This window comes from Anser cygnoides, chromosome 1 (assembly GCF_040182565.1).
Source record: "Anser cygnoides isolate HZ-2024a breed goose chromosome 1, Taihu_goose_T2T_genome, whole genome shotgun sequence".
In the NCBI taxonomy this organism is placed as follows: Eukaryota; Metazoa; Chordata; class Aves; order Anseriformes; family Anatidae; genus Anser; species Anser cygnoides.
Window position 1 is genome coordinate 70,560,597 of NC_089873.1, and position 16,698 is coordinate 70,577,294.

The window sequence follows — 16,698 nt, forward strand, 5'->3', positions numbered from 1 at the left end:
AGCTCCTATTCCTGAGCACCAGTGAGCTAAGTAAAAAAGAATGTAATTTTTTTCCATATTTTAAAAAATTGAGCCATTAGCCCTCAAATGAGTTTAAGAGTTACAACACCAATCTGTGCTCATATCATAAGCTTACGTTACAAATAGAAAATCGGATGAGAATTTGCAAGTCACAATAAACATCCAGATCATCCTTAGATAAGCAGATTCCAGTTGTAATATTCAGGCAGTCTTCACATGCATCTGCAGTCAGCTCATTAATGCACTTCAAATAGTGATTTTTACTTTACTTGTTCTAAGTAACAGCAACTAGAGGAAACTTGTTAGGCACTTAGCTGTTAAGTTCAGACAACAAAAACTTAAATTAGGGCAATCTAATCTGACTGCAAATTCATTGTTAATTTTTGTGTCCAGTATGCTGCAAGTTTAATGGTGAAGAGCAGGTCTTATGAAACTCATCTGCCATCTGCATAGCTAGAACTGAGTGACATTCCTTCTGTTTTATGTAGCCACACTGCAATGATGTGGTTATCCTGTGGTCATCTTGTGGACTGTGGTATGGAAATCTTATCCTTTGCAGCATGTTCTCTCGTTGACATAAATGAAAGGTGGAAGTGTTGAAACTGTTGCCCTATCAGAGAAAAATGAAATTTTCTAAAAAAAAATTTCTACATTGCCTTCTGTCTTTCCAAGCATACTTCTAGGTTACAGCAGTATGCTGAACACACTCTGGCAGGTAGTGCTTGTCTCTAAACCCCACGGGTTTCTGCCCTAAGCCTGGGCAACTGCAACTCTGCAGCAGCAGGTGGGGAAGCAAGGATTATTTTTTTTAAGAAATGAGTTTACTTACTGTTGTGGTAGCTGCACTCAAGACATACATAATCTAATGAAGAGAGAAATGGGTAGGCAGGGAAGATGCTGCCTCTGAAAAAAAATGCTGGCCCAGCCAGAGAAGCCTCCCAGCATGCTGTGAGCACCTGCAAAGAGCTCGGTGAAAACAAACGCACAGAGACCATGAGCCTGCACGAGGACATCTGCAGAGGTGAAATGCAAGTAGCTGCACTGCCAGCACTGGGAAAAAGAGATGGCACAGGCTGCTGATAAATGTGTCAACAGCTTTGCCAGCCAAAGAGGAGTGACTCTTCCCAGTGGCAGATTAAGTAGGTAAAGAGATCTGCTCTGAGTGTGAAGAGCTCTGTATATCTGTGCCCAGTCAAGGAGCCCATGAATCAGGAGAGTAGCCCCATGAACTCTGCTTCTTTTCCCCTTAAGGAAGTTTCTCCAAGAGACAATAAATCCCAGTTCATGTATAAACTCTCACCTGTTTATCAATATTTAAGTTCATTTTGTTTTCTTCGGTCACTTCATTTCCTAATAGAAACATAGCAGTTTTACTGGGAACTGCTGATATTTTGGAATTGTGATAGTTTTGATATTGTCTGCATGGCTCAGTCTCAATTTAAATCCTGATGTTACTATACCACAAATCTAGTTTTCAACCGTAAACTGGTTGTGGAGGTGACCTTTTATAAGACGTTAAAGATATTGCTGCCTTTCTTTTCTCTTTGCATTTTTGGCAGAAAAAGCAGAAAGTACATCCCTTGTCATGTCAGACCATCAACCGTGCACAGAATTCACTCAGATCAGCAACACCTTTCTCATTTCAGTTACTTAAGGCTTGTACTGAGAAATGCAGCTGTAGTAAAGCAGCAACAATATTATGCTCTTCTCTTGGTGTGAGAAGAAGCTATATCAAGAACAGATGAGATGCTGCTGAAAACTCAAGAAAAATTCTGGAAGTCAGGAATGAAAGCAATGTTGTTTTAGAAAGCGAATAAGAGGGAAGTGAGACCAGTCTGAAAGACTTTCTGAAAGAGTTAAGAAAATGCTACTTTTGCATAACTTGGAACAGTTAATCCTACAAATGTTTTCTGTACAAATCTCCCCTATACTGGCTTGCACCAACTCAGCACAATTGCACTATCTCCTATTTTTTGGAAAAGATTCAAACTTCACAAGACTAATAATAGCCTTTTATGCTACGACAGTTTATTTTTGAAGAGAGAGTCCAACAGACAGACCAGGCAGGTAAAGAGTCCTGATCCAGAAACACATCACCTCTAGGAGATACTGAAATGACAGTGGGTGGTCTTTCCCCTCCTACCACTGTATGAAAACGCAGCAGAAAATTCTACAACTCAAGGACATATTTAGCAGGGGGAGAATCAGACTTGGTTCTCTCCTAGACAGACCATCAAGGATAAATTGAAATTATTTTTTTCACACACTGAACACTATTTTAAAGTATACTTTAAGAATTTGTCTTGAGCAGAAATAAAAAATGTACTTTACACAGTCAGACTAGTAAGACTTCCACTGCAACAAAGCAGAATACACTTGTTCAGGTTAATACTCAGTTGTCTGACCACATTTTTTTAATAGTGGGGAGAATAACTGCTGTAACAGAAGACAGAAAAAATCCCAAGGCATAGCATTCTTTGTAAAACAAATAAACCAGTTAAAGTTCCTTTTAGCAACAGAGGTTTGGTTTTATCTGGAGATCTACTGAATAAGCTGTTTTGCAATGTATGTTTCAGCCTAAGCTCTTACTTAGACTTATATGTTTTTCAAATAATTTTCTTTTAGATCTTTCTCTCCCTTCTTTCCAAGTGCATCACCTTTGTACTCATGTTCTCATGTCAGTCTTTCCTGTTCCCTACCCAGGGCATCCTCAACCCACTTCAGTCTCAATTTCTCTGTTTTGTCTTTCTCTCCTTTCCTCCTCATCAAAGAATCCCAACTGTGTGGTGTTTTCTGTAATTCCTGCAGTTTGTCCTGGTGTATGTCTCAGTAACCAGGCACTCCAGGTCCTCCCCTCTGCAAACTCCAATTTAGACTTGCACTAAAATGCTCGGTCCCACGCCAGATGATCCCCATTCCCCAGTCTTGTTTCTTCCAAGTTCACTCTCACAATCTTCCATCTCCATGATCAGTTGCCTACCTCCATGACCTGATCTGGAGCTAGACACCCAGCTATAACAATTTCAACCTGCAAAGTGAAGCATTAGCAGAGCTAAACACAGTTGGAAATGTGCTTTCAGAAGGGGAGAGGGCAACAACTTCAGTAGCAGATGCTGCCCTGTGTGCAAAGGACGGAACTGGCGGGTGAAGTTTGGTTGGTCTCTGCAGGGGCTGGACTACATGGTGGAAGCTCATAGTTCAGAGAGAGCATAGGTCTGAAAAGCCAGATGTGAGTTCATGCCAAAAGAGTGGGTGCCCAGAAGCCAAACAGTGAGTATATAGAGAAATATACCCCTCATACCCCTCTGCAGCCTGCTGATCTCAGGAAAACTGTGGATACAAGAAGGGTTTAGATAGAATGCCACAGTGTCACACAAGGAGAAAAGATTGCCTTCAGTCCAATCACAAAGCTGAACTGCTTATGCAAGCCTCTGCTGTGCTCAGATGATTTAATTGTTAAATTCACAGTTATAAGCAAAGTAACCAAATAAGATCAATCACAATGCATTAATACATCACCGTTTTCATCAGCAAAATTATACTGAAAATAGATTAGAAATGCAAACCTCAGATGGCAATGTTATGGTGGCTGTTGCCTGAAGTAACAGCCTGTAAGCAGCTTTTCATTTACTCTTGTGAAAAAGCCACAGAAGATCTAAATTTACAAGTTACGAAGCTGCATTTTCAAAAAATTAATCTATGATGCTTCACCTCTCTTCTCAGACTATGTCAAACCACAACATTAGATCTCGTATTAAAAAAAGGTCAGGAACCTGGTTTGATTTTTTCACAGCTCTGGCAATTGCTGAAGCCTCTTCCCTGCTAGATCAAATTGCATGGTAGGACATTAGTAGTTTTCTTCAGACAAGTCTTGTTCTGAAAATGCAGTTATAGTCTGATTCTCTGCTGACTTACAGTTTGCCAGTTAAATAATGCAAAGCAAAGGTTGAACGGTGAAATAGCACTGTAGTGATTTGCCAGCATCCTGCATTTTAAGTGCAAAGATGTGAATGATTGTATAACAGAAAGCAGATCAGGCCACATACATCTGTCCGTGAATGTACTGAGTCTACATGGTATTTCACAGTATGCAGCTGGGCAAATTCTGCTACTTAGCCTCAGTGGCAGTTTTCCACTGAAATGGTGTCAGGATTTGTCTCCCTTTGTTTCACCCCTGCCTCAGAAGCAGAGTCACTTGAAAAAGACAGCCATGCTAATCACTTGAATACCTCCACTGACAACATTCATCATAGAATGGCTCGGGTTGGAAGGGACCTTAAAGATCACCTAGTTCCAATGCCCCTGCCATAGGCAAGGATGCCACCCACTACAGCAGGCTGCTCAGGGCCTTGTCCAACCTGGCCTTGAACACCTCCAGGGATGGGGCATCCACAACCTCTCAGGGCAACCTGTTCCAGTGCCTCACCATTCACCAAGCGAAGAATTTCCTCCTAATTTCTAATAAAAATCTCCCCTCTTTTAGTTTAAAACCATTCCCCCTTGTCCTGTCATTATCTGACTGAGCAAAGAGTCACTCTCTATAGTTTTTATAAGTCCCCTTTAAGTACTGAAGAGCTGCAATGAGGTCACCCCAGAGCCTTCTCTTCTCCAGGCTGAACATCCCCAGCTATCTCAGCCTTTCTTCGCATGAGAGGTGCTCCAGCCCTCTGATTAACTTTGTGGCCTTCCTCTAGACCCATTCTAACAGGTCCACATCCTTCTCATGCTGGGGGCTTCAGGCATGGATGCAGGACTCCAAGTGGGGCCTCACAAGGCAGAGCAGAGGGGGACAATCCCCTCCCTTGACCTGCTGCTGGCCACCCCTCTGTTGATGCAGCCCAAGATGCAGTTGGCCTTCTGGGCACTGCTGGCTCATGATGAGCTTTTAGTCCACCAGAACCCCCAAGTCCTTCTTCGCAGGGCTGCTCTCAATAGGGTCTTCTCCCAGTCTGTCCTCATGCCTGGGACTGCCCTGGCCCAGGTGTAGCACCTTGTACTTGGCCTTGCTGAACCTCCTTAGCTTCCTGTGGGCCCACTTCTCAAGCTTGTCCAGATCCCTTTGAATGGCATCCCTTCCTTCTCTTGTATCGACCTCACCCCTCAGCTTGGTGTCACCTGCAAACTTGCTGAGGGTGCACCCAATCCCAGTGTCTGTGTCATTGATAAAGATATTGAAAAATACCAATCCCAAGACAGATGCCTGAGAGACACCACTTGTCACCAGCCTCCACATGGACATACAGCCATTGTCCACCACTCCGTGGGTGCAACCTTCAAGCAAATTCCTTATCCACCAATTAATCATTTGATTCACAATCAAAAGTCAAACTGTTCTTGAAGCATATCTGTCATTTTAACTTTCCCTTCTCTGGTCTACACAAACTATTTCTGTTTAAAATGTTTTGCACAGAAGGAGGAAGAAAGGCTATCCTACTGCCTTAATATACTATTTTTCTGAAAGTTAGAGCTTTCTTTATAAGGATGCAAGATTCACTATTGAGGTTCTCCAAGAGATTTCAGAGCACAAAGAACAAACCAAACCAAAACAAAATAAAGAAACACAAAATCCAACAACCAGGAAAGGAAAATATCCAGTTATAGCTATGTCGAACACCTTCTTCTAGAATTTAGAGACTGGTTCTCTATTCCCTTTTCCACCACATTAATATCTTAGTTTAGCAAAGCATGTACTTTGCTGGGCTGTTACATGACCATGCTTACAACAAAAACTGAATAAATGCTTTCCTGAGCTGAATGCCCAGCACCAGGAGGTTTTGCTCACAGGACCTCACTAACTGCAATTGGGCCTCCCACACATGGTTTGAATGACAGATGCAGAATGTCACCTAACTACAGGAAACCACCTTTTCAAAGCCTGGCCAAGGAATGCTACTGATGGTTGACGTGTTCTAGTTTTAAATTATACCTTACCCATTTCTCCCCAAAAGAAAGGGTTGATTCCACCCGTTGTACAGTTGTACACCAACATATTTTTTGGCCTGGAAAAGAGAAAGAAGTATTATTTTAATGTGTGAAGAAAAGCACCCAAAGATTTATTAATGGAGCATAAAAGCTAACAGCCCAAGTAACAATAACAACAGCTCATTAAAAAAATTGCAAAGGAGGTCATTTTTCATAACTATGAAAACAGTATAAAACATGAAGTTTTAATTAGATTCACTCAGATTCTGAAGAGCATATTTAGTTAATAAAGACAGATGGGGCTTAAGATAAATTATCCATATATCACTTATCTAAAATTATAAAAAGCATGCATGCTGACAAGTTTGTGATTGTTCTTAATAGTTTCTCTTAGTGTACTGTAAATCATTTGCCCAAACCAACCTCAGGGACATACTGTGCATTTTACAATCATTTACTTAATGATTATGATCTGTAATACTTTTGAATTCCATTTGTCAAGGTGGTGATTATAAATCAATCAATTTCAACAAAATTCTCAAAAAATTCAAAAAAAATTTTTTTCTATTCTCCACCCTCCAGCTGAGTCAGTGGTCTTGGTAGAGTGTAGAGGTTCTACAGTATGTAGTGCAGACTGCAGTTCTCTAAGTTTTAGAATCTAATTCCCCCCAGTAATATCACTTGCCCTGAAGGATACTGACTTTCTAACTAGATAATTAAAAAAAAAATAAATACATGCTATCCTTTGAGACAGCACCTAAACACGAAACTCACTCAGATAAATCAAATTTACAGAAGGCTCAGGCTCTATTTTTTTTTTTTGTACACGATTTATTAACCTTGGGGTCTTGCTCAGCTAGACAAAGCTTTAAATCAAGTTCTGCACTTGCTCCTTTAGCCTAACAATTATTTGTGTGGGATCAAAATTAAAAACATGCATCTTTTGCCAACGAACAGCCAGAAATAATGTCACTTCTACTATGGCTGAAGACAGGACTTCTAGATATGGTGCTGATATACTTTTCATTAGCACATGTTCTTTTTCTTTCCCAGCTTCTTGGACAGGCTGTAGCCCTCTTAATCTGGAAGCTCTAAAGAGTTTGTGTGTAGGAAGATATATTTTCCCCTAACTGTGATACCTTGCCTGTTGCAGATAAAAAAGGAAGAAACTATGAGAGAAATAAATCTGAAAAGCTGGTGAGCTGCCTTTTAAGATCCTTTTAGGATCTCTGTATTGAGGTTAATATATGAAAATTTTCTCCACTCTCAGCTCAGTGGAGAGCTCTGTTCTTCGAAGTAAAACACTTCTGCACTTATTTGCCTAGTATTTCTCAGAGTTACATAAACGTCTAGAATAATTCATGTACTTTACTCTGTAGCACTTCCTACATAATGATTGAAGGTCAGAGATGGAGGCTCACAAGAAAAGAACTTAAAACCTTAATGTCACTTATACATACCCTTCTCAACGAAGCAAAAAATAGGGAGTTTTAGTTAATCTCTCCTATCATACGAGTCTATAATATATATATTTTGCACTATTTTCCAAGGAAAACATTCAGAGTATTTTCACCAAGAAAACTCTAGAAGCCAGTCGAAAAGCAACTCAATGTAGCTGCATGAGAATGGAGGCATTTAAAAAAAAAAAAAAAAAAAAAAAACTTCAGAAAAGTAACTTATGAGAGAGACTTGTCAAGTGAGCTTACGTTTTACTGAGAAACAGGTATTCCCTGTAGCTTTAGAGATTTCCTAACTCTAAAGTCTACCTTCATCATTTCTGTATGCTCTTAATCCTTGACAAACCTGGGGGAGAAAATGTGAACCAGAAAATGAATCAACAAGGTTTCATGTAGCTTTTTTCTAGGTTCTCCCCAAAGTCCAGGTTCAATCAGTAAATGCTCAAGCCTAGCAGAAACAGGAGTGCCTTCCCACCTGTGCACAGCAGTGTACCACCCAGCTGCAAGGGTGAGGTTGATGACAACATCTACTGGAATCATATCGGCTACTGCTTCATTGTTGGCAATGACAGTCCGCAGAATCCCTTTACCTGCCTGTGGGACAAAGGAAAACAGTCACTGACAGTACCACCACACTAACATTTCATTAGCTTAGAGCATGGGCAGACCTTCACTTTAGCACTTTTCAAGCCTGGCACCTGATGCAGAAGATTGCTTGGTTTCTGTGAAAACAAACACGGATCTCATGTGGTCCTGCTGTTCTGCGTTTTCAGAGGAAGTCTAAAGCATGATGACATGTGCTGCATATAACAAGAAAATCAGTGACTTTTAGTTAACTCAATATAAAAGAAATACCTTAAGAAAGAAATATATTTGAATTTACTGCAATAAAATTCCCAGTGAAGTTCCATTTTCCTAAATGACCCAGGCAGATGAAGGTCTGAGTATCCCTCAAAGATAGCAGTTGCTTTGGAAAAGCCTGATAGGCTCTTTGGAAAGTTTTCTTCCTTTCCTTTGGATGTACTCACACTTTCTTCTTTTACAAAGTTGCACTTGCTACTTAAGGGAATACCACTTACAACACTGATTTAATTTTCATGAGCTAAGGCTTCTGAACTGTTACATCTTATCCTTGGAGCAGCTGGTAGAGGGATCATAGACAGAAAGACTCAGATACAAGCAACCATGTAAGCTTCTCCACCTGACTCCAAACATCCTCCTCAAACCCATGGCATGCAGTTAACTTCTGCTGTCTTAACCTGAACCAACCACAGTTACGTCTAGACATGAAAACCTTTACTTGCAACATGACTACTTGCTGTTTTTGTAGTTGTTATTGTTCTTACTGCTATCTTCAAGGGAAAAAAAGCAATTAAAAAGACCCAATGTAGACAACAAAACTCAGCTGAAAATTTTCAGCTGCTGTGAATGCATGCCCACTAGAGACCACTGTGTGATCAACTATCCCATTTTAATAGGTAGACAAAAGGTTTGACTTTTTTGGGGTCAGGTTTCTAAACCAGGAATTTTGATGGATGTGCTGCAAACATCTGTACTCAGAGCAGCATGTGATGGTTATATACACAAGAATGAATTGGACATTTAGTATATTCTATATTTAGTACAAACTGCAGGTTTAAATGTTGTAAATTACTTCTAATATTTGAAATGGCTATTGGTTGTGACTTGATTTCTATTTGTGGTTACTTTTTTTCTCTTTAGTGAAATAGAAACTACTTCAGCTGAAGCCTTTGGAACCATTTGCCAACTTGAGTCTGACATTTCTTGACAGCCTCCCAGCTGTTGTGCTTTGGGGCCAATTGCTATTCAGAACATGATTTAAGCCATGGTTCTGCCCTACAGCTTCGTTGCCTTGCAGGGGAAGAAAGTCTTTATGCGTAATGTGGAACAGTGAGACAAAATGCCTTAATTATAGTCCAGCAGAAATGTAATTAACTTAATTTTGTTTTTCCATCAGCAAACAAAGCTTCTCTCTACAGCAGCTAAACAAACTGTACATGAAACTAATTGCACTATCACAGACAACTTGAAATCCCATATTTCGTTAATATTTAAAAGAAATACTTTATTTGTGGAATGAAATGATGAATAAGTCAGACTCAGATATCATAGTGACAGAAGAAAAATTATTCCAAAGTTTGAAGTTGAGATAATACCCAAGTGAACCTAAAGATCATCTGAGCAAAATCTAAACCTGTTGTTTTTACCTCCCTATAGGATGAGCTTGGGTTAGAATTTGGAAGTGAATAATTTCATATAGGGCGGACATTAAAAAAAAAAAAAGTCGAACACCAGAGCACATCCCCTCTGCTTTTTCTATCCTTAATTATCACCAATAAAGGTACTTGACTAATAAATACACTGTGAAATACAGTCAGCCCAGAGAGTTGTTTTTAATCAAACTTTTCTCAGATAATTAAACTAATGCATAACACAGATATTCATGGGCTATTTTTTTGAACTACCACACAGGAATTAAATACACCATATCCAAGCACATTAATTCAAACACGAATGTTCCCTCACCACAGCAGACAAAAAGTCTCCTGGATTCAGTAATAATAAATGCCTTTCACTTCCAGAAAAGTAGTGCCAGTTCAACTAAAATCAGTAGCACATGGAGATAGTGCACGACAAACACTGTCTGTCAGCACTGGCAATCCCCTCTCCCTTCTTTACATTACAGAATCTTTGCCCCAATTCTTTCCAGCTAACACTGTTGCTTGTGGGGCCAGAAAGCCACCAGACACCCCCGTCACTACACCTAGGATGTACTGCCTTTGCTTTTTGTTTATTTCTTGGCTAATCTTGATATAACTATATTTCAAATCTTCAACTTTGAAGAACAGAAAATAATCACTACTTGTATGAGTGGTAAAGGATAAACATATAAAATATATGCAAGCTTTGGCTTATGTTCAAAAAGTAGCCATTATTAAAACAAAACAAGACACAAACCTACAGTGATGTATGGTCAAAATTTCCAAATACTTAACCATTAGGCATTATTTACTTATTGATTAAAAGAATAAAAAGCAGGGAAAAAAAGTTTATTTTTATTTTATTTTTTTACATAACAAAAGATTTGATTGTCATGTTTTTATTTGACTGAAAGCTTATGAACTTTAGCCTGTGTTTCATAATGTATTGGCATATGATACATGTATGACAACTAGCTGCTGTAATTTGTCACTTAGGTAACCCACTTGTGAGGATAAAAAGTAATGCTTTTTTTTTTTTTTGTATAACATCTTCTTTGTAAGCTGTAATTATAGACAAATTCTTGTGACAGATTTTTAATGCTCAAAATTAATCATAAAAAATCAAGGCTCACAGATATTGTTACAAAAGTTAGAACTTGTCACACAAAAAGTAGTGGATCTGCAAAACTAAGGAACTGCATAACTTTTCTTTATTGTGGTGAAGACATGGGAACACTGAAAACAGCACAAGATGCTAGGAGTAAAGCAAAGAACGGCAGTACAAGCTTTTGAGCAGTCAGCAGTAAATAGAAGACTGATAGAAAAGTATTTGAAAGAAACTATCATATGAATAGGAGCTAATAACACTTTGTGAACACAGTTTGAGGGCTTTTGGGATGTGTCTCTGAAATGTGTAACTGGGGTTTCAGATGAAAGCATTAGCTGGGATAAACCCACTATTTAATTTGTCCTGTGGATTCCAGAAGTAACTGTAATAGTTTCTATTTATATTGTACTTAGCGTACAAATGAGCTTTTAAAATAAGATATATATTTTATTCTACTCTCCTATGACTGTAGACTACTCATCCTTTTATACACTGCAGAGGGCTGATTAAAACATAGTTTTACAGAGTAATCAAGTTGGACGAAACATATTTGAACAAAAATATCTGTCCATAGCTACACAACATAATGCATTGTTGAGAGAGTTAAGGCAGTGATTTTAATTCAGAAAAAAATATATATATATCTAAGCCAGGAGAAAAGACATGCAACATTACTGTTATCATGAGATAAACTGTAATTATAGTTCTCATATTGAGGGAGTATTTTTCTCAAGTTATTCATTATTTATCTTATAGGTTTGCTCATCACCATTATGCACCAGTGACTATTTACACCAGGGTTAACCAGAATGTAGTGAATCATCTATGTGACTGGTGAAGTCTGAATTGATTGTTGTGTACATCATCTAGATGTGCTCTGCAGAATGAGAACTCCTGCACAAAGTAATGGCAAGCGAGACACAGAATCTTTGTTACTGTAGAGCGGTCACAAACTGTAGCAGTGGACTTAGCAACAATATATATGAAGATAAATCAAAGTATAAGTAATGCTGCCTCATATTTGTGACATGGTATTCCAGTCAGAAAGTTAAATGCTGTTATAAAATTCAATCTCTGACACCTGTGAATTACACCTAGTTTCGGGGATGCATTCTATGCCATTTCTTTGAAAATTTGGCCAGATTTGTCCAAATCCCTGAAAACTGAAATTCATGTTTAGTGAACAACATGCAACATGCATATTCTTTCAATGGCCTTTTTCAAGAGCAGCATAAATAGTACGCTGTGTGCCATAAGCACATAGGTGCACGGCAGGCATGTGACATCTTTCTACAAGATTCAGGAAGTTGCTATGACACTTTTTTTGCACACAGTTTCTAAGCAGGACTTTAGAGTATTCTTTAGAGTTGTTATTTTAGTAACTAATCCCACTTTAAGGGAACTTTAAATAGCACTAGACATACCGCAACAAATATTCCACTTGTCCCATTGAAGCTGTCAATCCAACCCTGCAAAAAAGAAGAATGATTACTCTTTATTGCTATGATAGGTTGCTTACACAGTCTTCAAAATGGCCAAAGGGTTATAATGCTGTGGTGTAGATAACTGTTGTCTCATTGCTTCTCTAAGACAGATACCAGCCCATCTAGGACAGTTGCCAGAAAGCTAACTGGAATGAAAGTATCTAACTGATTTTAAATACAGGATGCTTTGCATGATACCTCACACTGCCTGCAATATACCTATCAACAACACAATCAAACTTTGTTTTTTAGAAACCACTTCTTTCCTATAGCAACTTGGCTACATGAACAAACTGGCTTTAAAACACTACAGTGTCTTGGTGCTGTCAGACTTGCTGAAAACTGTCAGCATGTTATATATCCACCAACATAAAACATTCAGATGCCATTAAGACTGATTTGATTACTTCAACTAATTTCTAAGGCAAGGAAGAAAAACAAAACAAAACAAAAGCAACCAAAAAACAAAACATAACAAAACATTTTGAATCCCATTCTATTCCAGCCCCTTGGGGGAGCTGGAGTTAGAGCAGTGATGAGCTGTATGACCTGAAGTGGTTTATGACAACTACTAGAATTCAGTCTGTCTTTATGAGATGAGGAATTTTGCCCAGGGCCTTGACTGTATCTCAGACATCTTTGGCACAGTTCAAGGTTTATGATAGGCATAGGTGACTTTATGTTGCCTTTCCAATTTGGCTGCAGTATTAGGGCACATTATTCCTACTGGTATATTTAGCCTAGTGAATTGTTTCAGTCCAGAAGTACAGCTGCATTTAATTACTGTGGCTGACACATTTGTATCTGCAACAGGCCCATACAAGAGTGAATCCACTGAATTCAACAACTACCGAAGTAAGACAAAGATATTAGTAATGGCACATGACATGTGCCATTATCAAATGTTTTCAAGGACTAGGGTGCTCATCAGGGCCTCATTAACAGGCTGTATGGAACATGGAAAAACTTGAACCATAATGCAGCATGACTGTGACTAACTTTCAGATTTTTTAAGTGTTTCCCCAAACCAGTACAGAAACTCTCCCGTGTGTCTGCCTGGGCATAATCTTCTGCGTATGACTGTCAATTGCAAGTCCAGCATCTTACACAAATACTATTCTATTCTTCTTAGTATTGCTTAAATGCGTTCTTTCCATGCACAGACAAAAATCCATCAAGATGTTGAAGAATTACTGTTCTACTTCAGCATGGATCCTCCACTTCCCCCATATGCTTTCCTGTGAACCTGTTTCTCAAGTGGACAATACCAGAAGTAGGAACAGTTTCCGGGCATTACTGCAGCTGCATCAAAGGACTCTCAGCAGGGAATTGCTATGGATTAATGCTTACTGGGAAAGGCTCATGCCAGCTAGCTCCCACAATGGATGGCCTGATGATAGCAATGTTCAGATTTCCTTTCTCTTGCTGAATCAGGTATTCTGACAAGGCTTTGGTGTAGGTGTAAGTGTTGGGCCAGTCCCCAAGCAGCTTGGGTGTGATGTCTTGAATGATAGATTCATCCAACCACCTATAGAAAACAAGAAGGATAACGTCATTGTCATCTGTCACACAGAGAGTATACAGAGGCAAAAAAGACCAATTAAGACAGGAATCCTCACCTGAAACAAAATCAAAGACACATAAGACAAAGTAAGGAGTGACTGGATTTGGATTTTGCTTAATAGCTCTGTGGGATAAAGGTTACTTTTGTCTTGGAAGTACAAGATAACTCTGAGCTTCAGCTTCATGTTGTGATGTCCAGCTGAACTACACACCTCTACACTATCTCATTGTAAAGCAATCTCATGTGTTTTATGTTTCAGTACAGTCTGTTTTGTACCTGTGTACCTGTGGCCCACAGTTCGTTTGATGGAGTGTTCCAACCTCGTACTCTAGCTAGGTAGCACTCTTCTTTAGCCAATACAGTCCCTATATGCCTCCAAGTACATTTCAGGGGATTCTTGGTAACCTTGAGTTACTGAGTTGAGTGTCATTGCAAAGGTTACAAAAGCTAAAACTAGGTACTACAGCAACAATATTCCACTTGCACTATTTAAAAAAGTTAGATGCTCCTTTCTCCTAGTTTTCCACTAGCTTGTTCACACAGAAAATTTCAAAATTGTCAGTGTTAGCTTCTTTAAAAAGAAAAAAAAATCAACCAGATCACCTTATTAAAATATTCAGTTATTTAGTCCATCAGAAACAGTTACATATATACCTTTAAAAATGTAGTCCTTACTACCACAGTGCTGTGGTGAGAACCTAGGGCTCTTCCACAGCACACCAGCAATACTTTACCAGTTCTGCCAGCATTTAGGTCTGAAGGACAGGAACTGGCTGTACTTCCACAGCTCTCACACACTGCTGCCAATCCAGGACAGGTTTTCTGTAGGCTGATGCTGCACCACAGAATCAAAGATTAACTCCTATAATCCAATTTGTAATTAAGTCAATGGACTTACAGCTCAGACTGACTGGTTGTACTCTTCCCAGGGGCATTGCAAGGATACTATTTCCCGCAGATCCTCAGTTTACCCCTCCTTATCTTGAATTTCAGAAACAGGTGGAGGTCATGGGGAGAGGAATAAGGTGGAGACTGTCATGCCTGGAGAATTACTTGATTGCATCAACTTAAATGTGCAAACACCTAATGGCTCTGGTGGCACAGTGCTTTTCAGATGACTCTGACTGGAGTCCTACCAGAGCCAAATATATTACAGTAAAACTTGTATTAGAAAACAATGACTTGTTGAAACTGACAGTTTGCAGAGAAGAGCGGACTTCAGTGAATCTCTCAGTTTCAGAACTAGCTAAAAAGAATCTGACATTTTTTAGTATATAGAAATTAAATCTTTTAAAGAAAAATCAAAGCCATATGTAGGCACAAATATTTTCCTTTGCAACCTTAGTCTCATGTTCCAGAAATAAGGCAGAAAAATTGTTTAAGCATAAAAAAATATTGAACTAAGCAGAGGCTATAAGTAGCACACAATATTGACTTAATTTACAAAGCCTGTTTAGACAGTCATGGAACTTGGCCTCTTCAGGGTTGCGGCTAAATTGTCATTGTCTGAATCTTTCAAGTAATTAATTAACAGTCTACCAAAAGGAGACATCTATTTCTGCTGATCCTGGAGGAAGTCTAGGTTGATTCATGAGCTCAGATTGAGCTGCATAGAAATATTTTTTCTGCCCCTCTTCCGATTTAAATTTAAGTTGATTAATTTATTTATTTAAATAAAGACTTACAGGTTAGAAGATGTCACAAAGCAGACAGGTGTAGAACTACAAACAGAAGCAATTTCCCCTTTCCCTCATCCTTCCAGACAAACCTCCACATTACTTTAAGTGGTCATCAGTAGGACCACACTCCTGCTTGTCTCAAGGGTACCATCCTTCCAGGTGATTCAATCTACCAGCATTACCATCACAGAAGTGCTGTGCTGATTGTTCAGAAAGGTAAACTGTTCCTACTCCTCTCTGTCTTTGGTGACCTACTTTGAAGAGTCTGAAATGCTAAATCATAAAGCTACTGCTTTCACTCACAGCTAAAACTGCTCCATAGAAGCAAGAGATGCAAATCAAACAATAAGTAGCCCCTTCTTCCACCACATACAAGCACTAAATTACCATAGGAAAACATATCTTACTGTGTTAATCGTTTTGAAAAGACTCTCTCTTTCTTGTAAGTGATGACAGATCTACATTTTCTGCAATAACAGTAAAAACAGTTTTGCTTCAGCCCACACTTCACTGTGTGTTGTGTTTCTTACCTCAGCATACCCTTCAAAGCTGATTTCCCTCAGCTTCAGATTAAGGCAAACCTTTCTTGATGTGGCAGATTATATGCTTCCCCTATTGACCTGGCAGCACTTAGAAGAATGACTTCTGGTTTACACAGATAAAACCTAAGGTTTTCAATGCAGAAAAAGTATGAAAATACTGGAAAGCAAGGATATAGTAGGAGAAAAAGAAGAGAAAAAGAAACAGCTGGGAACTGTGTATGGTATTTCACCTGAATACAGAATCATAAGCACATACCAATTGCATGGCCAAAGCATCATTGAACAGATCTCTTATTTAGTCCAGTTGTGGGGTCACAGCTTTTGATGCTTTTGCAGTTCTTTTCTACTTGTAGTTTCATGATGCAATTAACCCCTAAAAAATTCACACTGCACAGCACCTGTTCCATTCTGCATGTCTCCTCATTACCTTACTTCCCTAACATCCCAGAAGCCGCCTACTTCCTGCTCCTCCATACGTCTCCCTAATATATTGATTTGATTTGCAGAACACTTTCTGAACCAATGGCCCCGAAGACAGTGATTTTCAATGGGGACCACCTGATTTTAATGCCTTTGAAGGCAGTGGTTGTCTTTGCTGTGAGTAATTATACCTCTACCTCCAAACACTGTAAATGAACAGATGTCATCCTAGTTGAGGGGATGCTGTGACTTCTATCTCAGTAGAAGTACCAGAAGGTG

The 16,698-nt window shown here is 39.1% G+C and overlaps 1 protein-coding gene and 1 long non-coding RNA gene across 10 annotated transcripts in view; one reads left to right on the forward strand and one right to left on the reverse strand.

The window, feature by feature from the left end:
• The window catches only part of LOC136791113 (uncharacterized), a 41,123-nt gene extending 27,553 nt beyond the window's left edge, over nt 1-13,570 (forward strand). Inside the window, exon 3 of the long non-coding RNA XR_010832404.1 lies at nt 13,378-13,570. This is a non-coding gene — a long non-coding RNA (uncharacterized lncRNA). The remainder of the gene's footprint in view (nt 1-13,377) is intronic.
• Nucleotides 1-16,698, reverse strand: part of FAR2 (fatty acyl-CoA reductase 2) — a 152,937-nt gene that overhangs the window by 13,041 nt on the left and 123,198 nt on the right. For all 9 annotated transcript variants that reach the window (XM_066999544.1, XM_048048577.2, XM_066999555.1 and 6 more), the window contains 4 exons: nt 13,565-13,742; nt 12,155-12,199; nt 7,876-7,994; nt 5,953-6,020 (listed from right to left, as the gene is read on the reverse strand). In XM_066999544.1, the coding sequence (XP_066855645.1) occupies nt 5,953-6,020; nt 7,876-7,994; nt 12,155-12,199; nt 13,565-13,742 (410 nt within the window). The remainder of the gene's footprint in view (nt 1-5,952; nt 6,021-7,875; nt 7,995-12,154; nt 12,200-13,564; nt 13,743-16,698) is intronic.